Below are 25,771 nucleotides of genomic sequence, written 5' to 3' on the forward strand. Positions count from 1 at the left end.
CCATACCTCGGAGATGTTATCTATAAGGTTTTGTGATATATTGTCTAAGCTAGGTGAAGCTTGGAGGGTATGTAATTTGCAAAAACAATTAAAGCAAGTTTAGTCAGTGAAGGCAGGTTACAGGATATTATTTATAAAACAAGTTAGAGTTTCAGGGAACTAATTGATAACTGCTCTTGGTTTCATCTGCTAAGGGAACATCTGAACCCCATGATCTCATGTTGTTGCTGGTAAGTGATTATCATTCTCCAGTGATTGCAGGTACAGCTCTGCAAGGGGAATTGAGATTATCTCAGAAAAACAGTTTGAAATGCAAATATCAGGAAATTAGAAATAGTATTGAGGTATTTGTTCAAAGATAATGTCAGAAATAGCTCTGGGGAAATATCATGGGATTTTTAAAAATTAATTAATTTATTTATTTTTGGCTGCGTTGGGTCTTCGTTGCTGCACGCAGGCTTTTCTCTAGTTGCAGCAAGTGTCATTGCAGTGCATGAGCTTCTCATTTGCCGTGGCTTCTCTTGTTGTGGAGCATGGGCTGAAGGCGTGCGGTCTTCAGCAGTTATGGCACACGGGCTCAGTAGTTGTGGCTCGTGGGCTCTAGGGCGCAGGCTCAGTAGTTGTGGTGCACAGGCTTAATTGCTCCGCAGCATGTGGAATCTTCCCCGACCAGGGCTTGAACCCGTGTCCCCTGCATTTGTAGGCGGATTCTTAACCACTGTGCCACCAGGGAAGTCCTGCATGTATGTAATTTTAAAAGGGATGAATAAATGAATTATGTAATGTGGGTAATTCAAGATTACATTAACACCTTGAAAGAGGCTCACAGAAGAGAAGAAGCACAGATCATGAGAAGCACAGGTTACTGTCGTGGTCCGAACGCGGGTTGGAAAAGAATTTCCAGACACAAGGCAGAATGTAAAGAGGATAGAATTTATTAGAGGGAATGGTTGCTGCCAGAATAGTGGGCTGACTTCAGAGTAGTCTGGGAGAGCCGACCCCAAACATGTGATATTAGTCAGTTTTCATAGCCAGAGGAAAAAGGAATGGTCCAAGGTGAAAATTTCGTTTTCTGATTGGTCGAGGCCCATATACCTTCCTTCTGTAGGGTGGGAGTGGGACAGGGCAAATGCCTTTCCTTATTTGGGACGAGAGAGGAACAGGTCCCATCACCCAGGTGGGCTCAGGAATTTCGTAACCATCGCAACATGGCGGGGAGAGTGACAAGAGCCCGGTAGGTTATGTGACGCTGAAACTTTTTCGGGTAGGGTTGTCCTTTGTCCTTGACCATTGTCTTTGGAGCATCACAGTCACAACCTGGACTTTCAATTGGTGTCTGAAGTCGGGTTGTGGGGGGCGTCCTACGAGGGTCAGTCTTGTAGGACTGAGCCCTTAACCTTGGAATCTGATGCTATCTCAGGTTAGACAGCGTCAGAATTGTTAAATTGCGGGACACCCAGCTAGTGTCGGAGAATTGGTTGGTATTGTGTGGAAATCCACCCCTCCCCCATACACATTGGAAATTGGGGCAGAACCTTCAGGTGGTAAGCAGAGAACCTTGAGTTCTAAATTGTAAAAGAATTAAGTTGAGCCCATGACTATGCTGGAAATTTGGCTACTGAGAAGTTCTTGTTTTTACAAAGTGTATTTTTTTTCACTCATGAGAAGCTTAAGGAGAATTAAACTTGGAGGGAAAGAAATAATCAAATGAAAGTAGAAAGAGGTGAAAGTGTGGAAGGAAGCTACCACCTTGTGCTGTTTCATTGCTTTAAAAACATGTACTGAACATCTCACCAGCTTCAGAGACAGATCTAGATGTGTGTTATATATCAGTGAAGAAAGAACTGTGTCCTCCTGTAGTGTCCTTCAAAAGCCTTTATTGAGGAGAGTAACCAATAAGTCACAAAGAAAATGCTACATATTATAGTAAATTATAAGGTGACAGGTAGAAATGCAAAAAAAAAAAAAGATCAGCACCAAGGAATAACAAGAATGTGGAGTCAGGAAGATTTCAGTAGGAAACAGAGGGTTGTTCTCATAAGGAGATGATATTTGAGCACACAGTTAAAGGAGGGGAGGAAGGGAAATCCCTGGCGGTCCAGTGGTTAGGACTCTGCACTCTCACTGCCGAGAGCACGGGTTCAATAATCCTTGGTTGGGGAACTAAGATCCCACAAGGCGTGCAGCTCAGCCAAAAAAAAGGATCCACGGAGAAGAAACAGTCAGTACAATGTCCTAGTCCCAAGGTCCAGAAATTGGATGTGATTGTTGTTTGACATTAGTTTTTTTTTAATATTTTTTGATGTGGATCATTTTTTTAAAGTCCTTATTGAATTTGTTACAATATTGCTTCTGTTTTATGTTTTTGGTTTTTTGGCCACAAGGCATGTGGGATTTTAGTTCCCCAACCAGGGATCGAACCCTCACCCCCTGCATTGGAAGGCGGGGTCTCAACCATTGGACTGCCAGGGAAGTCCCTGTTTGACATTGTTAGTGATATACCTTGGTGAATTTTAATAACTCATACGAAATTTGCCTATTGTGTGCACAGTTCCATAAATACATCCATATGTCTCTACTGCAGACCTCCTTTCAACAATCTTCTCAACTTTTCCTTCCTTACCAGGGCAGATCATTGGCTGCTATCCTGGAATCTATATATATGGTCACCTTTGAATACCAATTCTTCCACACAAAATGGATGGCCCGATCATAGCATAACCCATTGGAAAAAAACGTTTCTACTCCATTATCTTTCAGGGACACCCTGAATGTGGCTGTGATGCGGTCACCGTCGATTTTACGTGCACCCATAAAGCAAAATGAGCCAAGCAGAACCCCAGCTCAAGCTTTCTCCTCTTCCCTCTGGCTGTGCAGGGCACCCAGACAGCCACGGAAGTGAGTTGTTACCATGTTGGTGGGGTCTCAACTACCTATTTATGCAGCCTAGTTGTGTTCTCCAGACCTGATCTGGCTCAATCCTGGCTGTACATTTCTACCTTATAATGGAATACAGCAGTGTCCGTAGACTTCATGACTTGGTTGGTCCAATCAGGGTCCTTAGACTTCATGACTTGGTTGGTCCAATAGACCAACGACCCTCATAGTGGGTCGTTCTGGATGCATGGATATCTGATGTCCCCTACTCAAGTGTTCTGTTCTTATTCTGGCACAGTGATCCATCAGGAGCTGTTTCAAAATGATGTATAAATCTGTCCTGCAGATGGTACGGACTTCCTCCAGAGCCCCAGGAGGCTGCATTGTGATTCTCTGGCTGGTGCTTGAGAATACAATTCCTACTCAACTTGGGTGAAACTTATAGGATTTAAGCTATTATATTGTATGTTAAGTAGTTGAAAAAGAATTCGCAGTGGCCAATGTGAACTTCCATGTTAGTTGTTTTGAAACATCTGCTGTGGGACTGCTAGTGTTACTTCAGATAAAAAATTTGATTGACAGTGTACCTCACTGAAACAGAAAAAGCAAATGATAGAGACGAGACCTCCTGGGGCATAACCATTACACCCACTGACAGACTCCTTAAAAAGAAACCACTGGACTTCCCTGGCGGTCCAGCGGTTAAGACTCCGTGCTTCCAATGCAGGGGATGAAGGTTCAATCCCTGGTCAGGGAACTAAGATTCCACATGCCGCACGGTGCAGCCAAAAAATTTAAAAATAAAAAGAAAGAGAAAGGGAGAAGGAAGGAAGGAAAGAAAGAAAGAAAGGAAAGAAGGAAAGAAAGAAAGAAAGAAAGAAAGAAAGAAAGAAAGAAAGAAAAGAAACCACTGAACTGAACGACTTGAAGCCTGTTCGCTGGAGGACCCCACTCCACACTGCTGCGAACTGTTACAGACGGACACTGCCAGAGCCCTGTCAGAGCAGAAGGTGACCTTCCACTCACTCTTGTCGCGAGACCAGTTGCAGACCTGGAGACAGCTGCTGGTGCTAAGATACCTCCTTCACAGACATAGTGGATGTTAATCCCTTTCTATTTTTCCTATTTTGTGCTAATTGTGTGCAATAAACCCAAATGATTCTCGAATTGAGTATTGCCTACTTTTGGTATATTTCCAATTCCGTGATTCTTACCTGGCCTTACTGCTGGGCCCTGCAATAAACATCCTATCTTGAGGAGGCCTTGGTAGCTGTGCAAGTTTGTGTTGTGCTGTTTCCATGACCCAAAATATAATGAACCACTGGTATGGAGAGTCACGTGCTCAGGGTCTAGAGAGTTTCTGTTTCTGGGAGATCCCAATGGGTAACTAGTCATTTATTGTTTTATTGTTTTAATGATTTATTTATAGAGTTGAGGAGGGCTAGATTTTTTTCATCAGAAGCTCAGGGGTAACTAATGACTATCATAAGTTGTCCAGAGACTTGACGAGGCATGAGATGGGGTTACTGAAATTTCTTTAGTGCAGGAATCTCTGAGGGCACAAATGGGAGTGGCTGCTGATTTCAGTTCGGAAGTAAAATTTATAAATAAGAATATGTTGCCATCAAAAGTACTAAAGGGGCTTCCCTGGTGGCACAGTGGCTGAGAGTCCACCTGCCGATGCAGGGGACACGGGTTCGTGCCCCGGTCCGGGAAGATCCCACATGCCATGGAGCGGCTGGGCCCGTGAGCCATGGCCACTGAGCCTGTGCGTCCAGAGCCTGTGCTCCGCAACGGGAGAGACCACAACGGTGAGAGGCCCGTGTACTGCAAAAAACAAAAAACAAACATACAAACAAAAGTACTAAAAGATGTTGGACTTGTATGTCCATGATGAGTGTGTCAAATAAGTCTTCTTGGAGGTAGATGTCCTCAATGTAAGGTCATACCTGTGCTCCTGGAGAAAGGTGAGTACAATGATGATCCTGTCTGCAAGGATTGTGTGTGATGACAAAGCTGCTGATGTACCCAATGGGCATCCTGGAAAGGATGTATTTTGTCACTTCGGAGGTGAAGGCAAGCTACAGCTGAGAGGCTGTTGATCTCAAGGGAGGTCTCCCAGTTACCACACCCCCTACACCAGGTTTTCAGCTCAAGCCTGACAGCTGGTGAGCCTGGTTTAGGAGCAGAGTTGTCAGCTTCTGCTGCTCCAAGGAGCCTTTATAAATAATCAGTCAGTTTGTCCAGGCAGACTTGCATGATGGGGAGAGATAGCATTGACTATTCGTCCCCTTACCCCTGCCAAGCTTTGACCGGGGCCAGGTCCTGCAGAGTTGTCACAGGCCCAGAAAATTAGGGTAGGAAGATAAGGTCACACTTGGAACAGACAATGCAGAGCCTCACAAAGTATTGCCCACGGGACTTCCCTGGTGGTCCAGTGGTAAGACTCCAAGCTCCCAATGCAGGAGGCCCAGGTTCGATCCCTGGTCAAAGAACTAGATCCCGCATCATGTCACAACTAAGAAGCCTGCAGGCCACAACTAAGACCCGGCGCAGTCAAAAATAAATACTAACTAACTAACTAACTAACTAAATAAATAAATAAATATTAAACCGAAAACAAAAACAAAAAAAACCCAAAGTAGTGCCCACGATTGCCAGCAAGAGGTAGAGCTTTCCCAGTGTTAAAATAAAAAACAGAGATGAGCCTTGAAAATTCCCCGAGCAGACAAAACCAGTTTAATCTTACAAAAAAAAGCTTAATTTAGTTTATTTTGCAAGACTAATTTGTCCTGGGTCATTTCTTGCTTATGCCTTCAGAAATTATAAGCAAAACTTGAATTGTTTCTGAAGGTTGGTATGAGGTAACCACTGACCAATTTCCTATCATTTAAGAAAATTCTAGTACCGTAAGCAATCACTAAGACGAATAAACAGTCCCTGCTTTCTCATTATCTAAGTCGCTTTGTAACAATATACCCCTGCGTCTCATACGACATTTTGGTATGAGTGTTCCTCGTTTGCATACTGTCTTTTTGGTGTGTGTACAATAAACTTTCATAAATTACTGCTTTGGTGATTCATTGGTTTTACTCCTGTTATTCATGAACTTTTGACCTCAGATGGTGTTGCTAGTAATCCCTGAGCATCATGGGGGTCTCCTCCTGTCCCAAACCAAACCATTCTCTTCATGAGGACACTTGTTCTAAAAATAGAAATGCTGGGTATGGGACAGTAATGTCGCTGTGGCCACAGAAGTAAGGGAGAATGAGGTTTGGAAGGAAGAAGTTTATTTTGCTCACAGTGTCCAGAGGGGAGCTGTTACCATATGCCATCCAATGTCCCAGGGAAAAACACCAGAGTTGTCAGGAGGCAGAAGACAGGAGGGAGGGGAAAGTCTATGCCAGATCCTTTATGGGGTTTCAAGGCAAAGGAAGGTAAAGGCAGAGTAAACAGTTTAAGATTGGGTACTTGAATAACTCAGGTGAGACTTGGGGCACAGGGGTGATCTCTAGTTGCCTGGAGCCTGGCCCTGGGATGATTAGGGCAGAGGAATATTGTGGAGTAAGATATATAATATGGATTAAACAGTGTTCTTTGTTGAGTAGGACACAGTCACTGTCAATACAGGCAAGGGAGACATTGGTTATCAATAGGCTGAAACCAGCACAAAACACATAGCTATTATCGAAACTGAGAGGAGTCGTCAGTTAGATCCATTAAACTATAACTTGCTTAATAAATACTGAACTGTAAAATGCCTTCACTGATCAAATTTGCTTCAGTTGTTTCTATAAAAACTTGAATGTCATCCAAGCATCACACGGCCTAAACAATTAAGATGTTTGCCGGAGTTTTTTTTCACGAACTTGGAGTCAGCTAGGTCCAGTTCAAGCTTGAGCCAGTCAAGACCAACTGGGACAACAAACTCTTCAACTGGGCACACACGAGTTATCCAATCAGTTACCATTTGACATCAGAGGGCCAAAGACTCCACCCTTAGAACATGCTAACCTCGCCATTTTCTGAGCATGAGTCTCATGGAGAAGCATGTAGCTTTGTTGTGCAAAACCATGATCACTTCACCTTTTTCTTATCTCTAATCACCTTCCCCCATGCTCCCCACACCTCAGGTTTATCCCATAAGTATCCAGAGCCTCTCACCTTCAGGGAGATGGATTTGTGATTTGTTCTGTCTCCTTGTTCGGCTGCCTCATGAATAAACCCTTTATCTGCTCAGCTTCATTCTCTCAGTCCTCATACTTCAGTACTCAGGCTCAAAATTACCTTTTTACAGCTATTGTAAATATTTCCTCAGAGCTATTTTCTCCACTCTCTTCAAATAGCTGCAGAATCATTATCAATAACTCTCGGGATTTTTTTCACTGATAATCTCAACTCCCTGTGCATATCCCTGGTGCACACCCCTGGTGATCACTTCACAGCAAGGAGATGACCTCATGGTGTCCTAAACATTTATCTCAGGGTTCATATGACCCATTTTGGGCTCAAGCTCCCAATGTGACGATGATGGTCACTGTTCAGGCAGGAAATAGCATTCAAATGGTAGCACTTCTTTTCTAAGAAGTCTTAGATGTTAAAAGCAATTCTATATATGGTGGTATTGTTACAGACCAGGGTTCTTGGCCTTCCCCAATAAATAGAAATTGACTAGAGGCCAGACAAGAAATTCAGGCAAGGCTTTATTGGAGCCCCTGCTGCAGCAGCGGGCAGTGAGAACAAACAAGTTCCCTTGCTTGCCGGCTCCCCAAGGGGGATCAAGCTTGTTCCTTATATGGGGTGAGGGAAGGGGTCTGTTCTGGGGTCTGGCTGGAGGGGTGACTTAGGTGTTTTTCCCACCCCTTAGGTGGTGCTGTGTGCAGGGAGGCTTGCACAGTACCCTGCTCTTGCTTCCAACACCCTGTTTTTGCTCCAGGCCCTTCAAAAGTGGCAGTTGGGTTTTTTTGGTCTCTTTGTATCTTTTGGTTCCAGAATTTGCCCCAACCGTACATGCATGCAGTTATTTTCAGTCCCATACAGTTTCTTCATATTTTGTTGCTTGAGGAGAGGTGTGTCCAGGTGCAAGAACTTCAGCACTGCAGCAAAGGGTCCCAGGTCCCAGCAAAGGGTCCCAGGTCCCATCCCGTCTCAGTATACCAAGTAAGAAATATTACCTGGAAAAAAGTGCTGCTTCCTGGGATGAATACAATCACTGATTATACAGGCAGGAGAAAAGTTTTCTGAGGAAATCTATCTACTGGCTCCAGAGTACCTCAACATCCCTCTCTCTTCTTCCACTCCATGCCTTGTCTGGAATATTTCCTCTTTTGTCCCTAACCAGAACTGAAAGTAACAACACTGAACCTAAAGCTTCAGTCCAAATGTAATTTTTTTAACATTAAAAAAAATTTTATTTATTTGTTTTGGCTGCACCGGGTCTTAGTTGCAGCATGCGGGATCTTTAGTTGCGACATGCATGTGGGATCTAGTTCCCTGACAAGGGATGGAACACAGGGCCCCTGCGTTGGGAGCGTGGAGTCTTACCCACTGGACCACCAGGAAAGTCCCCAGAATGTATTTAAAAGGCAACAAGGTAATGGTTACTAGCTCCTAGGTATGAATGGACGAGAGAAACTTGGTGTGGTGTGTCCTTTTGGTTTTGCAGCTTTCCGGACTATCTGAAATAATATGACTCCAAACATTTCTGTAATTAGTGCAGACAGCAATCCATGGAATCTGCGTGCGGGCCCTTGAAGAGGAGCTAAGCCCTGCCCCATCCTCGGGAATTAGGGGTACCACTTACAAACCCCTTCTTGTGGTACCCAGCCTTTCCCCAGGAGCCCAGGCCCAGGCTCTGAACCTGTCCCTAGGCCGATGGCTCACCAAGAACTACATTACCCAGAAGGGTCTGCGCCACACGTCCAATGAAGGCCCGGGAGAGGGGCGTTTCCGTGCGTGCGGAAGACGTCGGAGCGGGACTTCCGGCATCTTAGGCGCAAGCAGACATTTTGTCGGTTCTTGTGAGGATCTACGCGCTAGGGGGCTCTTGAATGCTTGGTCTGGACCGAGGGTGGAGGAATAGGGAAGACGCGTGAGGAGGCGTTGTCCCCCCCGCTCGGAGGCGAGACGAGGTTCGGCGGTGGCGACGCCTGCGGTGACCCCGCCGCCGGGGCGGGGCTTGGGACCGCGGTATCCACGTCCTCAACCCGGATGCCTGCCTCTCCCGGCGCGCTCCGCCCACAGACCCCGATGGCGGCGGCTGCCCTGAGGGACCCCCGTCAGGTACACGCTCCTCCTCCGGGCCCTCAGCGCCCTCACCCCACCAGACACTAAAGCCCCAAGTGCGGGGCGCCTGCTCCCGTGCCTGCAGCCCAGGCCCGGTGTCTGGGATTGTGGGGTCCCTGTTTCTGACAGTGTGATGGCGCGTGTGAGAGAGGGACAGGCAGAGGGACCGACAGGTGCAAAGGCTTGGAGGTCGGACTGAGCCAGAGGCATTGGGGAGATCGGGGATCCGTGTCGTGTCAGCATCGAGCAGGATGTGAGGAGTCACACCTGGGTTGAGGAGTAGTACTTTCATTCTGAGGGCTCTGGGAGCCATAAGAGTTTCGAATAGAAGGAGTACTTGATCTGAGTGGAGATTTTTAAAGTATCCCACATTTTGCGCTGGGCGAAACAGATTAGGTTGGGGCAGGGAATGTGAGGATGGGTGCGTGGAGATTGATAAAGAGGCTGCTGCAGCGGCTTCAAGAAATGTTTTGACGGTGGATGGACTCGAGAGCCAGGAGAGGGGGAAGTGATCAGGTTCTGGATATATTTTAAAGATACCACCAACATTTCCTCCTGCATCAGATGAGGCTGTGATTGATAGTGAAAAAACAAGTCTTAATTTTTTTTTTTTTTTTTTTTTTAATGGACATTTTGAAAATGGAAATCAGGAAGTCAAACTAGGGAGCAAGTTTCAGAGTGGACATGGTTGATTCTGAGATATCCCAGAGTGGAGGTGTCACATGAGCAGCTGGACTGGAAGGTCTGGCGTTCTGGAGAAGGGGCTGGGTTGGAGATGTCCACAGGGTGTAGAGAGTGGTCTGGACTAGGTCAAGACCTGGAGATCAGATTTAGGGGTAGTAATCTTTTTTTTAATATAAATTTATTTGTTTTTAAAATTTTTGCCTGCGTTTGGTCTTCGTTGCTGCTCATGGGCTTTCTCTGGTTGTGGCGAGTGGGGGCTACTCTTTGTCGCGGTGCGCAGGCTTCTCACTCTGGTGGCTTCTCTTGTTGCGCAGCACAGGCTTTAGGCGCACAGGCTTCAGTAGTTGTGGCACGTGGGCTCAGTAGTTGTGGCTCGTGGGCTCTAGCGTGCAGGCTCAGTAGTTGTGGCACACGGGCTTAGTTGCTCCGCAGCATGTGGGCTCTTCCCAGACCAGGGATTGAACATGTGTCCCCTGCATTGGCAGGCTGATTCTTAACCACTGCGCCACCAGGGAGGTCCCATGGATAGCAATCTTTTTTTTTTTTTTTTTTTTTCTTTTTGCGGTATGTGGGCCTCTCACTGTTGTGGCCTCTCCCGTTGCGGAGCACAGGCTCCGGATGCGCAGGCCCAGCGGCCATGGCTCACGGGCCCAGCCGCTCCGCGGCATATGGGATCCTCCCAGACCGGGGCACGAACCCGTAACCCCTGCATCAGCAGGCGGACTCTCAACCACTGCGCCACCAGGGAGGCCCGGATAGCAATCTTAAGTATGTTATTTCAAATGGTCCTTGGGGTGAGAGGGGAGGGCTGTGGATGGAGGTGGGGGGGGAGAAAGGGTGGGCATTTCTGAGACTTCCCTCCACAAAGGAGGGGCATTCTGTTTGTCCAGTGTCTGCATGAGGAGAATGCTTTGTAGGGCACAAGGAACCTGGCCTGGCAGCAGAAGATGGAGTGTCGTAAAATCGCTGTCTGATGACAGTTACCCTTGCTTTTGAACAACATGTTCTAAGAGAAACACACTGAAAAGCTCCTCCAGTGCCAGGAGTGATTCCACTTTACTCAGTCTTGCCAAAGCCACAAAATCCCTCAAATGCCATATGATAGATTGTCCCAGCTTGTGTGTGTGTGTGTGTGTATGTGTGTGTGTAATTAATTTTTATTGGAGCGTAGTTGCTTTACAATGTTGTGTTAGTTTCTACTGTACAGCAAAGTGAATCAGCTATATGTAGACATATGTGCCCCCTTTTTTGGATTTCCTTCCCATTTAGGTCACTGCAGAGCAGTGAGTAGAGTTCCTTGAGCTATACAGCAGGTTCTCATTAGTTGTCTATTTTATACATAGTATCGATAATGTATATACGTCAATTCCAATCTCCCAATTCATCCCACCACCACCCCCTTTCCCCCCTTGGTGTCCATGCGTTTGTTCTCTAAGTCTGTGTCTCTATTTCTGCTTTGCAAATAAGATCATCTATACCATTTTTCTAGATTCCACATATATATGTTAATATACAATAATTGTTTTTCTCTTTCTGACTTACTTCACTCTGTATGACAGTCTCTAGGTCCATCCACATCTCTACCAATAACCCATTTCGTTCCTTTTTATGGCTGAGTAATGCATTGTATATATGTACCACAGCTTTATTCATTCCTCTGTTGATGAACATTTAGGTTGCTTCCATGTCCTGGCTATTGTGAATAGTGCTGCAGTGAACACTGGGGTGCCTTCTTGTGTTTTTGTCCTTGTTATTTATTTATTTGGTTGCGCCGCGTCTTAGTTGTGGTGGGATCTTCGATCTTCGTTGCGGCTTGTGGGATCTAGTTCCCTGACCAGGGATCGAACCCGGGCCCCCTGCATTGGGAGCGCAGAGTCTTAGCCACTGGACTACCAGGGAGGTCCCTCTCCTTGTTTTTGACTAAATGTTCCAAGGACAGCCTTCTTGCCTCACAGGAAGTTCCTACCAAAGAATTCCTCTAACATAAGTTGTCCCAACACAGGAAATGTTTCTGCCCACACTTCTGTATACTATTTGTAATTTTAATGAGTGTAGGAGAGGCAAAACTCTATCTCTGCCAATCTTAGGTTTTCAGCTGGGTCTCTTTAAGAAAAAAACAGACTAATGAGAAAAACAGTATATCAATATGTGCAGCACACAACACATGGGAGAAACCTAAACCAAAAGTAACTGGAATTGGTGGCTTAGAATTCTAGTTTATATTAGTATCTTCGACAAAGAAGAGTAAATTTGTAGACAAATGACAGAACGAAGAAAAGCAGTTTTAGGCTTCCAAGGGCAGCAAACTGAGAAGGTAAATACGGGGGAGGAACCTAATATTGTGTGGTTTGATTGCAGATTCCTTTGGTGCCAGTCTCTGGGCTGATAATCTGTCTCCAATAAAAGGAGAATTTATATCTTGCCTTTAGGTAGAAAAGGGGGAGATTTTTCTGTTTGCTGTTTCTCACTGCCTTCAGCTCAAAATAATTTTTATGTCAAAGAGGCATATTTTGGGGTGATATTATTCTGATTTTCTTCATGAGCTACAAAACAGCCAGGAAAGATAGTTTGCGTTATTGAAATTCCTATATTATTCTCCCTTTGTATACTCTATCCAATTGATTTTATGAGAGAAGTAAGCATTAGTTTCCCAAGGAATCCATTGTAGGTAGTGAACTGATTATTCTTCTATGCATTTAGACTGGTCCTAGGCATGTACTTTCCTTGGGGTATTTAAGACAGTATCCACTGAAATCATTTTCTGTGGGAACAAATTATCTCATGGAACCCCATTTGAGAAAGGCTGCTAAAGATTATGGTCTCACCAATTCCATTGTGTATGGGTGGGTTTTCTTACACCAATAAGCAATTCTCTCACGCCAGCTGAGTGTCCTATAATTCAAGTCAGTTCTGACACTGTTTACCCAGAGATAGTATCAGATCCCACAGGTTAAGGTCTCAGTCCCATAAGACTCCCCCCACCCCACACACACCCTTTCAGACGCCAGTCGTTAAGTCCATGTTTTCACCTGGGCTTCTGAACTGATTGGAGGTTCCAACAGCCTCCTTTTTGGGTTCAATCAGTTTTCTTAGAGTGGCTCACAGAACGCAGAGAAACATTTTACTAACTAGATTACCAGTTTATTATAAAAAGATATAACCCAGGCACAGCCACATGGAAGAGGTGCGTACAGGGAAAGGTATGGGGAAAGGGTGCAGAGTTCCTGTGCACATTGCCCTTCCTGCACCTCTGTGTGCTCGTCAACTTGGAAGCTCTCTGAACCCTATTCTTTTGGGGTTTTCTGGAGGGTTCATTTCATAGGCATGATTGATTACATCCTTGACCATTGGGGACTGAATTCAGTCTCCAACCGCTCCACCCCCTCAGAGGTCAGGGGGTAGGACTGAAAGTTCCAACCCTCTAATCATGTGGTTGATTCTCCTGGAAACCAGCCTCACCATCCTTTTGTGCTTTCTGAAAGTAACCTCATAAGGGCATTTTTATTGCTCTTCTCACTTAGGAAATACTTAAGGTTTTAGGAGTTCTGTGCCCAAAACCTGGACAAAGACCAAATACGGGGACTTCCCTAGTGGCACAGTGGTTAAGAATCCGCCTGCCAGTGCAGGGGACACGGGTTCGAGCCCTGGTCCGGGAAGATCCCACATGCTGCAGAGCAACCAAGCCCGTGCGCCACAACTACTGAGCCTGCGCTCTAGAGCCTGCGAGCCACAACTACTGAAGCCCGTGCTCCACAACAAGAGAAGCCACTGCAATGAGAAGTCCGTGCACCACAACAAAGAGTAGCCCCCACTTGCCGCAACTAGAGAAAGCCCACGTGCAGCAACAAAGTCCCAACGTAGCCAAAAATAAATAAATAAATTTATTTAAAAAATAAAAAATTAAAAAAGCAAATACGTATTTATTGTTATAAATCATATTATTACACTGCTCTAGTAAACAAATATACATATATTCATAGAGAATTCATAAAACTTGTGATCTGTGTTGTGGCTTCATTTTTCCCTTTGTGAATGTAATTTTTCAAATGCTCAACAGTGTAAAATCAAGATGAATGTGTATCTTCTGAATGCTATAGTATTATTATTTTTTTTAATATTGACATATGTCGTAAATTTTTAAATTTATTTATTTATGGCTGTGTTGGGTCTTCGTTTCTGTGTGAGGGCTTTCTCTAGTTGTGGCAAGCGGGGGTCACTCTTCATCGCGGTGCGCGGGCCTCTCACTATCGCGGCCTCTCTTGTGGCGGAGCACAGGCTCCAGACGCGCAGGCTCAGTAATTGTGGCTCATGGGCCCAGTTGCTCCGCGGCATGTGGGATCTTCCCAGACTAGGGCTCGAACCCGTGTCCCCTGCATTGGCAGGCAGATTCTCAACCACTGAGCCAGCCACCAGGGAAGCCCTGAATGTTATATTTTTGATATCATTTATATGCTTATTCTTTGATTTATCCCTTTCTAAGAAGATAGATTAGAGTGAGTAAGTTATACATTTGTACCCACAACTTTTTTGCATTTTTTTTGCTTTAAATATCTCATATATTTAAATTATAGGGAGAGATTGTCAAACTGTATTAAATGCATGGGCAAACTCCATGCATCCTATAACAAATGATCCTTAATTACAAACATAAGTATATGCTAAAAGGAATGGAATGAAATAAGACATGAATATTAACCATAAGAGGGTTGGAGAGGTGGACGTCCCTGGTGGCGCAGTGGTTAAGAATCTGCCTGTCAGTGCAGGGGACACGGGTTCGAGCCTTGGTCCGGGAAGACCCCATATGCCACAGAGCAGCTACGACCATGCGCCACAAGTACTGAGCCTGAGCTCTAGAGCCTGTGAGCCACAACTACTGAAGCCCGCGCACCTAGAGCCTGTGCTCCGCAACGAGAGGCCACCGCAATGGGAAGCCTGCACACTGCAACGAAGAGTAGCCCCTGCTCACTGCAACTAGAGGAAGCCCGCATGCAGCAATGAAGACCCAACGCAGCCATAAATAAATAAATAAATAAATAAATAAATAAATAAATTTTAAAAAGCGGATTGGAGAGGTTATATTAATATAAGAAAAAGTCAACTTCAGGAAAAATAATATTACCAAAGATAACAAAGGGACATCTTATTAAACAAGTAATTTAAATCAAGAAGATTTTAAAATGCTAAATGGGGAATTACCTGGCGGTCCAATGGTTAGGACTCTGTGCTTCTACTGCAGGCGGCACAGGTTCTATCCCTGGTCAGGGAACAAAGATCCCACAAGCCACGTGGTGCTGCCATAAATGAATGAATGAATGAATGAATGAATGAATATGCTAAATGTATTTGTGCCTGAGAACAGGCTTTCAAAATTCTTTCAATAATCAATAGAATAGGCAGGAAAACCGTAAGGATATACAAGACATGACCAATATCATCAGCTAACTTGATTCAGTAGATATGTATAAAACATTACTCCAGTCTATAGCAGAATACACAGTCTTTTCAGGTACACATGGCACATTCCTCCAAGATAAACCAAATGCTAGGGACATAAAATAATTTTCAGTAAGCTTTAAAATTGAAGCAGTGTAGAATATATTCTCTAAATAAAGCAAAACTAAATTAGAAATTTTAAAATATCCTAGAAAATCCACAGACATTTAAATTTTAAAGAACTTTTAAGTACCAAAGAGTAAAAGAAATAAGGAAACCAATAGAAGATAAATTGGGAGGATATTTTTGTGAAACAGGCAAGAATAATTTTTTTAAACTTTTTTTTGGCTGCGCCATGCAGCATGTGGGATTGAACCTGTGTCCCCTGTGTTGGAAGCACAGAGTCTTAACCACTGGACTGCCAGGGAAGTCACAAGAACAATTTAAGTATCAGTAACAAGCAAAATATATTGTGTCGAAAATTAATGAATATATTTCTTTTAGAATTGCAGGCTTCTATTCTGTAAAGCCCATGATAGCCAAAATTTAAAGAGTGAAAGACTATATCTCCAATGTCTAAAACTGCCAAGGGATGAACACACAGGGCATAGAAGGAAATCGCATTAGTTAGAACAACAAATACAACTCCAACCTAAATGACCAAAATAGGAACAATCAATGGAAGAAGGAATCAAGGTGATTATCAGACATATGACAAGATATAAAAACACATTGATATTTTAGAACTGCATACCAAATACAGCTGTCTTTACAGAACACATAATAGAATGTAAAGATGGGCTTCCCTGGTGGCGCAGTGGTTAAGAATCTGCCTGCCACGTGCCGCGGAGCAGGTAAGCCTGTGCGTCACAACTACTGAGCCTGTGCTCTAGAGCGCATGAGCCACAATTACTGAGCCCGCATACTGCAACTACTGAAGCCCACGTGCCTAGAGCCCGTGCTTCCCAACAAGCAAAGCCACTGCAGTGAGACGTCTGCGCATCGCAACAAAGAGTAGCCCCCTCTCGCCACAACCAGAGAAAGCCTGCGCGTGGCAACGAAGTCCCAACACAGCCAAAAATAAGTAAATAAAATTAATTAATTAAAGAAAACAGAATGTAAAGAAAATTGTAAGACATCTGAAAATTTTAGTAGAACTATCCTCATGAAAAGAGACATAAATATCATTAAGGTAGTATTAGCAAATAAAATTCAGCAGTGTGTAAAAAGAATTAAATACCATGACCAAGAGAGATTTCTTTCAGTGGTGCCAGGTTTGTTTAATATTAGAAGAGCAAAGAATGTTATCCAGCATATTAACAGGCTAAAGAAAAAGAAGAAAAATCATACCAATTGATGCAGAAGACTCACTAGCATAACTGAATGTAGCAAAGTGCTGTGTACGTTCTCTTTCTCTTTATATATATGTATAAATACACGTGTGTGTGGCAGACAGGGATATAGATGTAAATGAACTGTGTTCTATATGTTAACAATACACAGAAAGCAAAAATTGAATGATTAAAATTTACAAATCTATAGCATAAAAAATACTTAGGAATTAATATAATGAAACATGTACATGTTCTTTCATTATATCCATTCCTAAGTATTTTATTGAAAACTACAAAGTTATTTTTTCAGTATTACTGAAAACTTCAAAGTTTAGTTGAAATCTACAAAAACACTTCTGCTGAGGGAAATTAAAGATGACCTAAACGAATGGAGCGATCTTTTCCATAGAATTCAGTGACTGCACTTTTTCCCTCTTCCCAGGGTTTAGTGCTCACTTTGGACCCCAGTATCAAGTGGTGGAATCCTTTTGGAGACTGAATCTGGTAAGCTTGAGGCATGGGAATTCAGGCTGAGCTTCCACTTACTACACGGATCCACCTGGAGCCAGTTTACCTGAGGATAGTTGGGGGAGGGGAGGTCTGGTGGGGGGTGAGGTTCTGGTTCCTGGAGGAATTGAGCACCTGAAATCCTCTGAATCAAGTCAAGAGAATGTGGATGGTCAGGAGTCATCTTCTGTCCTCCATTGTGAAGAGTTTGAAGCACTGTTGGAAGAATGACCAGAGGATGTCATGTAATTCCCCAGGTAATAATCCCCAAAACCATGTGCTGTGAATACTGTTATTTCCCCATTTCAGAAATGAGGGGACTGAAGCTTGGAGAAGTGAGGCTTTCTGCCTAAGGTACTATAATCAGTAATGGGGTTACCAGCTGCAAACCCAGGTAAGCCTCCCCCCAGAGCTCAGCCCGTGAAGTCAGACGCTGGACACCATGTGCTAGATTGCATTGAATTTGAAGCCAAACATGACATGATTGGTTCTAAGGCAAGTTCAAAGATTGTGAATTTGAAAGTAAGATATAGAAGAATTATGGTACAACCCTATGCTGTACTTACTCCTGAGGGAAAAATTTGGGGGTTTTAGATTATTTATTTATTTATTTTTGGCTGCATCGGGTCTTAGTTGTGGTATGTGGGATCTTTCATTGCGGCACGTGGGCTTCTCTCTAGTTGTGGCGCGCAGGCTCTCTAGTTGAGGCACACGAGCTCAGTAGTTGTGGCGCATGGGCTTAGTTGCCTCACAGCATGTGGGATCCTAGTTCCCTGACCAGGGATCAAAGCCTCATCCCCTGCATTGTAAGGCAGATTCTTTACCACTGTACCGCCAGGAAAGTCCCAGGAAAATATTTCTTAAACTGTAAAGCTTGAATCATCTTGTCTAGAACATATCCCTAGTGCAACTGGCTACCTGAAATTGATAACGTCATTCTGTATGTGTAATTATTTTTTCTTGAAATAATTTTAAGTGGCACAGATTGTACACTGCCATCCTGTAAAATTTTAAATCATTCCTCTTAAGGCTACTCGTAGGTTCAGGGTATGTGTATGTGAATTTTGATAGACGCTGCCCATAACTCTGCAAGTAGGCAGCCTTGACTCACCTCCTACCACATGGGTACCTGAGAGCCCAGGTTTGTGATGATGAGGACCATGTATTCAGCACTAATCGTGCACCTTGCACTGGTTTAAGCACTTGATACTTAACCTCACCAAGGTATGGGCACTATTTTTTTCTGCTGTTTTAGAGAATGGACGTTTATGTTTGAGGAATATTTAAACAATTTCACAGAGGTCTGCAAGGGAGATTTTATCATTTTACATTTCACAACATGGAGGTGAAACTGCTGGCCTTGGGTCCCAAATTCAGAGGGATGAGGCTGGGATTTGCAGGCTGTGAACCTCCAAAACAGCTAGCGTCGTATCACCCTCAGGATATGAAGCGCCCACTGGAGATTTTATATGAAGCCGACCCCCACCGGAGGAAAACTGCTGACCGCAAGCACGTAGACCCCAGATGGGTTGAAACCAGAAGATTGCTGATTTTCGAAACTTCACCTTGTTGCCAACCAATCTGAGAATTGAGCACAAGTGGATCATGCACCCTGCAGCCCCTCCCTCACATGGCCTTTAAAACCTTTGTCTCCTAACCAGCAACTTGGAGATAGTCTTAGGACATTAGTCCACCAGCTTCCCAGATCGCTGGCCTCCTGAATAAAGCAACTTTTCCTTTTCCACCAACACTTGTTTGTCGAGTATTGGCTTTTTGAGTGGCGAGCAGCCGAACTCGGGTTTGGTACCAAACTCATCCAGTTACAGAGACTCTGAGGTGTGAGATGCAGCCTGAGGCTTGGGAGCAACTGGCAGGCTAAGACAGTAGGTGCTCAATTCCTTTGCATTCCACCTTCTGACCACGGGCTTCCCCTCAGCACCTGGTGTCGAGGTGGGGACTGCAGGACCCAGAATTCTCAGTGCCACAAGGTGTCAGCTCTCTGCCAGTCATGGCCCAGGAGAGGGGCCTTTTTCTGTGAGCACTTCACTTTGGGGCAGAGCTTCCGGCGCCCCATCTCGTTTCTGGGGGTGTAGAATCCTGGAGACGGGAATAGCACCTCCATCCCCTGGTGTGATATGGGCTGTTCCCATCCCTTTTGCCCACAGGCTCCAGTGACAGTGGCCAAGCTGACAGCTGAGCCCTCACCTTCCCAATATGTGGGATTACGTGTCTTTGCTTTCCCCTGTCCCAGCAGTTGTGTCTGCAGGCTCTGAGAAGGCAGGCTCAGTCTAAGCCATCGTTCCATGGAGAGGTTTCTGTAGAACCCAGAGAGATGAGGGATGAAAGGCATCCCAGGCATGTTCAGATGCTTGGAGTTGAAGCTGAGCTGTGAGTGTCCGACAAACCATTAGTCTCTTTCCTTTCTGGGGGAGATAACATGGGGACAGGTTTCAGGCCTGAAATGGCCAGCTGAGGGTCTTGGCCTCTATTCTGAGGGTGATGGGAGCCATGGGGAACGTGGAGCACAGTCTCAGCAGGCTTCCTCTGGCAGCAGAGAGAACAGACAGTGAAGGGCTAGAGTGATGGTGGAGACGGGGTGATGGTAGGTGTGGAAATTATTCCCCTTTATTCAGAGCTTGCTAATAGCAAGTGAGTTGGGCATCATCACTTGCCTTTAGCTGAGGCTCAAGGGCAGGGGAGGGGGAAAGCTGATTGGCCCCTAAGTTGGAAGTGGGTGTAAAAGGGAAGAGGGCAGTTTTGGTTTTTTTAAAAATAAATTTATATACTTATTTATTTTTTGGCTCCGTTGGGTCTTTGTTGCCGTGCATGGGCTTTCTCCTGTTTCGGTGAGCGGGGGCCGCTCTTCGTTGCAGTGCACGGGCTTCTCATGGCGGTGGCTTCTCTTGTTGTGGGGCACGGGCTTCAGTAGTTGTGGCATGCGGGCTCTAGAGCACAAGCTAAATAGTTGTGGCACACAGGCTTAGTTGCTCCGCAGCATGTGGGATCTTCCCGGACCAGGGCTTGAACCTGTGTCCCCTGCATTGGCAGGAGGATTCTTAACCACTGCGCCACCAGGGAAGTCCCAAGAAGGCAGTTTTTATGAGAGTTTTGACCATTTTGATTCAGTTGCTGCAGAGGTTATAGGTGAGAATTTTATTTTTATATATGGTCACACCACAGGGAAATCAGGGAGGAGACTACTGCAGTAGTCTAGATGAGCATTGATGGGCTGCACCAGAGTGATTGCTGTGAAGGTGGCACAAGAGGTTGTGTCATGCTGTTGCTTTACTAGGGCTGATTTTATTTTCTGAAGTGGATTGTGAGAGAAGGAAGTAAGGGAGAGCTGACCCAAAGCTCTGGGTTTAGCTGCTGGAAGGATGGAAATGCCAGCCACTGAAATGGGGAGGTCTGTTGTAAAGTTAATTTTCAGATAATTAGGTATAGGAAAGTTGTGACTGGTGTGGGGACAACATGTATGTGATAAGCAGCTTAATGACCTCCCAAAGATGTCCATTTTCTAATCCCTAGAAGCTTTGGACATGTTATCTCACATGGCAACAGGGACTTTTTTTTTTAATAATGTTTACTTATTTGGTTGTGCTGGGTCTTAGTTGCAGCAGGCAGGCTCCTTAGTTGAGGTTCACTGGCTCCTTAGTTGTGGCATGCAAACTCTTGGTTGCGGAATGCATGTGGGATCTAGTTCCCTGACCAGGGATCGAACCCAGGCCCCCTGAATTGGGAGCACGAAGTCTTAACCATTGCACCACCAGGGAAGTCCTGCAACAGGGACTTTATATGTGTGATTAAGCTAATGATCTTGAGATGGACAGATTATCCTGGGTTTTCCTGTGGACCCAGTGTAATCACAGGAGGATCAGAGTCAAAGAAGGAGATTTGAGGAATGAAACAGATGTCAGAATGATAGTTGCTGACTTTGCAGATGGAGGAAGGGGCAAGGACTCAAGGATGCGGCAGGTTTTTTAGAAGCTAGAAAAGCTAAGGAAACAGATTCTTCTGTGGAGCTGCCAGAAGGAATATAATCCTGCTGACATCTTTTTTTTTTTTTTTTTGGTCTTAGTTTCGGCAGGCGGGCTCCTTGGTTGTGGCTCACTGGCTCCTTAGTTGTGGTATGCAAACTCTTAGTTGTAGCATGCATGTGGGATCTAGTTCCCTGATCAGGGATCGAACCCAGGCCCCCTGCATTGGAAGGTGGATTCTTAACCACTGTGCTACCAGGGAAGTCCCAATCCTGCTGACATTTTGATTTTTAGCCTAGTGAAGCCCATTTTGGACTTAAAACCTCCAGATGTAAGATGATAAATTTGAGTTGATTTAAGCCACCGAGCTACTAGTGATTTGTTACAGCAGTAATAGGAAACTTAATACAGTGTACAACTGAGAAATGGAAGAGGGCTCAGAGTAACTGAGGTGTGCATGTGGTTCTGGGTGCCTGTGATTTGAAGAAAGGAAAAGGGCCAGATTGGGAGAGCTTTAAAGCAGGAATGGGGGCTTTGGCAGTGGGGGCCACTGGAGGTTTGGGACAAGATAGCATCCTGGTTGTATTGCCAAGTGTTCTCTCCATGCTGTGTGCAGAGTGACATCTGGGGAGTCCAGGGTGATGTCTGTGGTGTGGGCCAGAAAGTTGGTTGTAGGTAGCTGAAGACGTGAGGGAGGCATGGTCCAAAGAGTGATGTGCAGGAGAGGAGGGAGTGTAAACTGATGGTCCTAGGACTCTGTTGTTGGGGGCTTAAGTAAAAAGAGTGAGCCCAGGTTTAGGAAGTATGTCCAGGGAGTATGCTATGGGGTTCCCCAGGGGAACTGGGCCAGGCTCAGAGCTTAAATGGCATCTGTCTCCCAACCTGCTTGTTGCTGTGGGCTGACACAGTGATCGCTGGGGGTAGTCAGGAGAGAGCAAGCACCAATGGTATCAATGCCTGGTACTTCGTTTGACTTGGGGACCTCGGGACACGGGTGAGCAGGACACTGTTGTGGGTACGTAGAGTGGGGATACTCACTTGAGACACTTTTCATGGACCTTGCTGTCCCCATCTTTGCAGGGCTGTGCCATCTCTGAGGACGTGTTTGTGTACTTCTCCCGGGAAGAATGGGTACTCCTTGATGAGGATCAGAGACTCCTGTACCGGGATGTGATGCTGGAGAACTTTGCACTTTTAGCCTCCCTGGGTAAGACCCTCACACCAATTCCATCTCCATCTCCTTTCCCGCAGGGACCCCTCTGTCCTCCCCACACTTAGCTTCCCACCATAGCTTTCTTGCTATGTTTCCTGGAGTAGGTGCCATGGCTGCCAGGGCTATGCTCTATGGCGTGTCCTCACTTCTTACTGAGCAGCCCCGAAGCCACGCAGCCAAAGGTTTGGGGGTCACGAGACATAGTTTTCCCAATGGAACCCACAGTCTTGGTCACTTTCTGGGCCAGTGAATCTGTCTAGAGTTATGACACCTCTGTGCCCAAGGTTCTGCCCCCCCCTCCTCCAGGTGCTCCATTGTACCAGGAGTTACAGGCACTCACATAGTCACTACTTATGGAGACCCTTGGATGCTTCCTTCATGGTTCTCTTTGTAATAATTATAATTATTATTATTATTTTGGCTGAGCAGTGTGGCATGCAGGATCTTAGTTCCCCGACCAGGGATTGAACCCGTGCCCCCTGCAGTGGAAGCACAGGGTCTTAACCACTGGACTGCCAGGGAAGTCCCAGTAATAATTATTATTCTTTAACTTGTGGTCTGTCATAGGGTGGGTTGCTCTGAGCCAGTACTCACCAGTGCTGGGTTTCCCTTAGGAATTGCATCCTCCAGATCACATTTAGTCACGCAGCTGGAGCAAGGGGAGGAGCCCTGGATGGCTGCCCAGGTGGATATGACTCCAGCCACAGAGAAAGAGGCTCAGAAGGGACCTGGACCTGGTGAGTGGACACCAAGGAAGGGCATGATGTCAAGTTTGGGTTCAAATCCAGAGATACTGACTGTTTCCACCTGTGTTTGATTTCAAGGCCTGTGGCCACACAGCGTTTCTACCTGTCCTTCCCCATTCTGGACACTGTGACTTATTTCTAGTCTGACTTCTAGCCCCTGGCATCCACCTTGCACCCATTCCCCCTTACTGCTCACTCTGCATTCGTCTGCAACATTGGCCTACACCTAATGTGTCACGAGATGTGCACATATCCTTCAGTAATCTTTGAACACCAGCTGCTCACTTGTGATTGGAGTTTCCTGGGCCTGGACGTGCCCTTCTGCCTGGCACTCGCCTGTCCCAACAGCCAACGTCCTACTGGAAGCTGTTTGCTCTATTCTGTCCTCTGTCCTCATGTCCTTGCCTTCAGGAGGCCTCCCCCATTCTGTGACCTTCAGAGGCCCTGCACTGCATAGCAGGCCCTTCCTCAACCTATCCCTGCCTCTCTGTCCTGTAAACAGTCCCATGGACTTAACCTCGGTGTGTCAGACACATTTATGATGGGGTTGTCCCCTCCTTCAAAGTCAACATACATCTCATTGGGCACTTCTCTGCTTTCAGGTTGTTGCTGTGGAGTGGAGGCTGAGGCTGTTTCCTCTGAGCAGAGTGTTTATTTAGAAGGAGTGTCACAGTTCAGGACTCCTGTGGCAGGTCTGAAGACACATCCATGTAACATGTTTGGCCCAATATTGAAAGACCTCTTACACCTGACTGAATACCCGCGGGGGAAAACCAGACAGGAACCACATATATGTGAGGCACATGGGAAGCAGTTCTGGTTCAGCGCAGACCTTCACCAGCACCACAAGCAGCACAGTGGAGAGAAATTCTTCAGGAGGGATGAAGGCAGGGACACTGTGAAAAGCTGCAGAATCTCTGTGCCAGAGAAGACCTACATACACGGTGAGGGCAGAGTGGACTTGCCAGCCACCTCTGGCCTTCAGCACCAGGTTTCTCATGACAGAATGAAACCCCATAAGAGCACTGAGCTTGGGGGAGCCCTTAGCACTGGACAGAAGCTTCATAAATGTAGTGAATGTGGGAAAGTGTTCACTCGGAAAGACACACTTGCAAGGCACCAGAGAATCCACACTGGAGAAAGGCCTTATGAGTGCAGCCAATGTGGGAAGTTCTTTAGCCAAAGCTGTGACCTTTTTAAACATCAGACAGTTCACACTGGAGAAAGGCCTTATGAGTGCAGTGAGTGTGGGAAGTTCTTTAGACAAGTCTCCGGCCTTGTTGAACACAGGCGAGTTCACACAGGTGAAAGGCTCTATCAGTGCAGTAACTGTGGAAAATTCTTTAGCAGCAAGTCTAACCTCATTCGACACCAGGAGGTTCACACAGGAGCAAAGCCTTACGTGTGCAGTGAGTGTGGGAAAGAGTTCAACCGCAGACACACACTGGTTCTGCACCGGAGGACTCACACTGGAGAAAGGCCTTATGAGTGCAGGGAGTGCGGGAAGTCCTTCAGCCAAAGCTCCCACCTTAACGTACACTGGCGAATTCATAGCAGTGATTACGAATGCAGCAGATGTGGGAAAGCCTTTAGCTGCATCTCCAAACTCGTTCAGCACCAGAAAGTTCACTCTGGAGAAAAGCCTTACGAGTGCAGCAGATGTGGGAAAGCCTTCACCCAAAGGCCAAACCTTATTCGGCACTGGAAAGTTCACACTGGAGAAAGGCCCTCTGAGAGCAGGGAGCGTGGGAAGGAGTTCAACCGCAGACACACACTTGTTCTCCACCAGAGGACTCACACTGGAGAAAGGCCGTGAGAGTACAGTGAATGTGGGAAGTCTTTTAGCCAGCGCTCCCAACTTACTGTACACTTGAGAGTACCTAGCAGTGCTTGTGAGTGCAGCAGACGTGGGAAAGCCTTCACCCAAAGGCCAAACCTTATTCAGCACAGGAAGTCCGTGCTGGACAAAGGCTTTAGAGTACAGGGAATGTGCTGTCTCCTTGTTCAACCCAACAACTGTCCCCAGAGTGAAGCCCTGAACGTGGGTTTTGTGAGAGAGCTGTCAGTCAGAAGTGAAACCTCATACATACGAACATCCACAACAGGAAGATTCCTGATGAGTGCCACGCACGTGAGGTGCTTTCAGGAGCTGTGGCACACATTCTAAACTGTCTAGTCCCTTTCCCGGTTGGTAGAAGGCATCCTGCTGTTCCCATCTGGCAAAGTCCCACAGGGTGTGTCAGTTACAAGCTTAGTCAGGCAGACCTCTGCAGTCTTCCCAGTCCCTGGAAGGAGTCATGACTGGCCTGAGTGGCCTACAGGGGGCCTCATTTTCACCCTTTGACTGGTTTAGGTGTGGAAAGAATCAGCTCATAAGATGGGCTCTCCAGGGATCTTGCAGAGATTTACCTTCGTGGATTTCTTGGTCTCATTGTGGATGTATACAGTCTCCAAGTCCCGCAGCCCTGGAACTCTGTGCCCCACATTTGCTCGTGTTTGTACAATAATAAAGTCCTTACTCTGAGCTGCCTTTAATCTTGAGGGTTCTGTTCATTGTGTGGAGTATGTTGAGGACACGACTGTGTTCTACCAGCATGAAATCATGAACAGATTTTGTGGGAATCCTTGGTTTTCTGTGCTTCAGGGAGGACAGCATGATGGCAAAGAATAGCTGTCCACCTTGGGCCCAGTTTGCATTGCTACCCAAGACCTTCT

At 45.8% G+C, this 25,771-nt stretch overlaps 1 protein-coding gene across 5 annotated transcripts; it reads left to right on the forward strand.

The window, feature by feature from the left end:
* Positions 1-8,823: 8,823 nt before the first annotated feature.
* On the forward strand, positions 8,824-25,565 carry LOC308606575 (zinc finger protein 671-like). 5 transcript variants are annotated; one of them, XM_081217620.1, is made up of 8 exons: positions 8,824-9,159; positions 17,056-17,117; positions 17,430-17,514; positions 18,562-19,003; positions 19,375-19,508; positions 22,178-22,304; positions 22,925-23,047; positions 23,659-25,565. In XM_081217620.1, exons 6-8 carry the CDS (start codon positions 22,271-22,273, stop codon positions 24,870-24,872), a joined length of 1,371 nt encoding a protein of 456 aa, XP_081073746.1. In that variant the 5' UTR covers positions 8,824-9,159; positions 17,056-17,117; positions 17,430-17,514; positions 18,562-19,003; positions 19,375-19,508; positions 22,178-22,270; the 3' UTR covers positions 24,873-25,565. The 5 variants fall into 5 exon arrangements, with proteins under 5 accessions (XP_081073746.1, XP_081073747.1, XP_081073745.1 ...); XM_081217621.1 differs by lacking the exon at positions 17,430-17,514 and having other exon boundaries at positions 17,056-17,377; XM_081217619.1 differs by lacking the exon at positions 19,375-19,508 and having other exon boundaries at positions 17,430-19,003.
* The last annotated feature ends 206 nt before the right edge of the window (positions 25,566-25,771 follow it).

The sequence above is a fragment of the Mesoplodon bidens genome (assembly GCF_964165515.1).
Source record: "Mesoplodon bidens genome assembly, chromosome: 18".
Taxonomy (NCBI): domain Eukaryota; kingdom Metazoa; phylum Chordata; class Mammalia; order Artiodactyla; family Ziphiidae; genus Mesoplodon; species Mesoplodon bidens.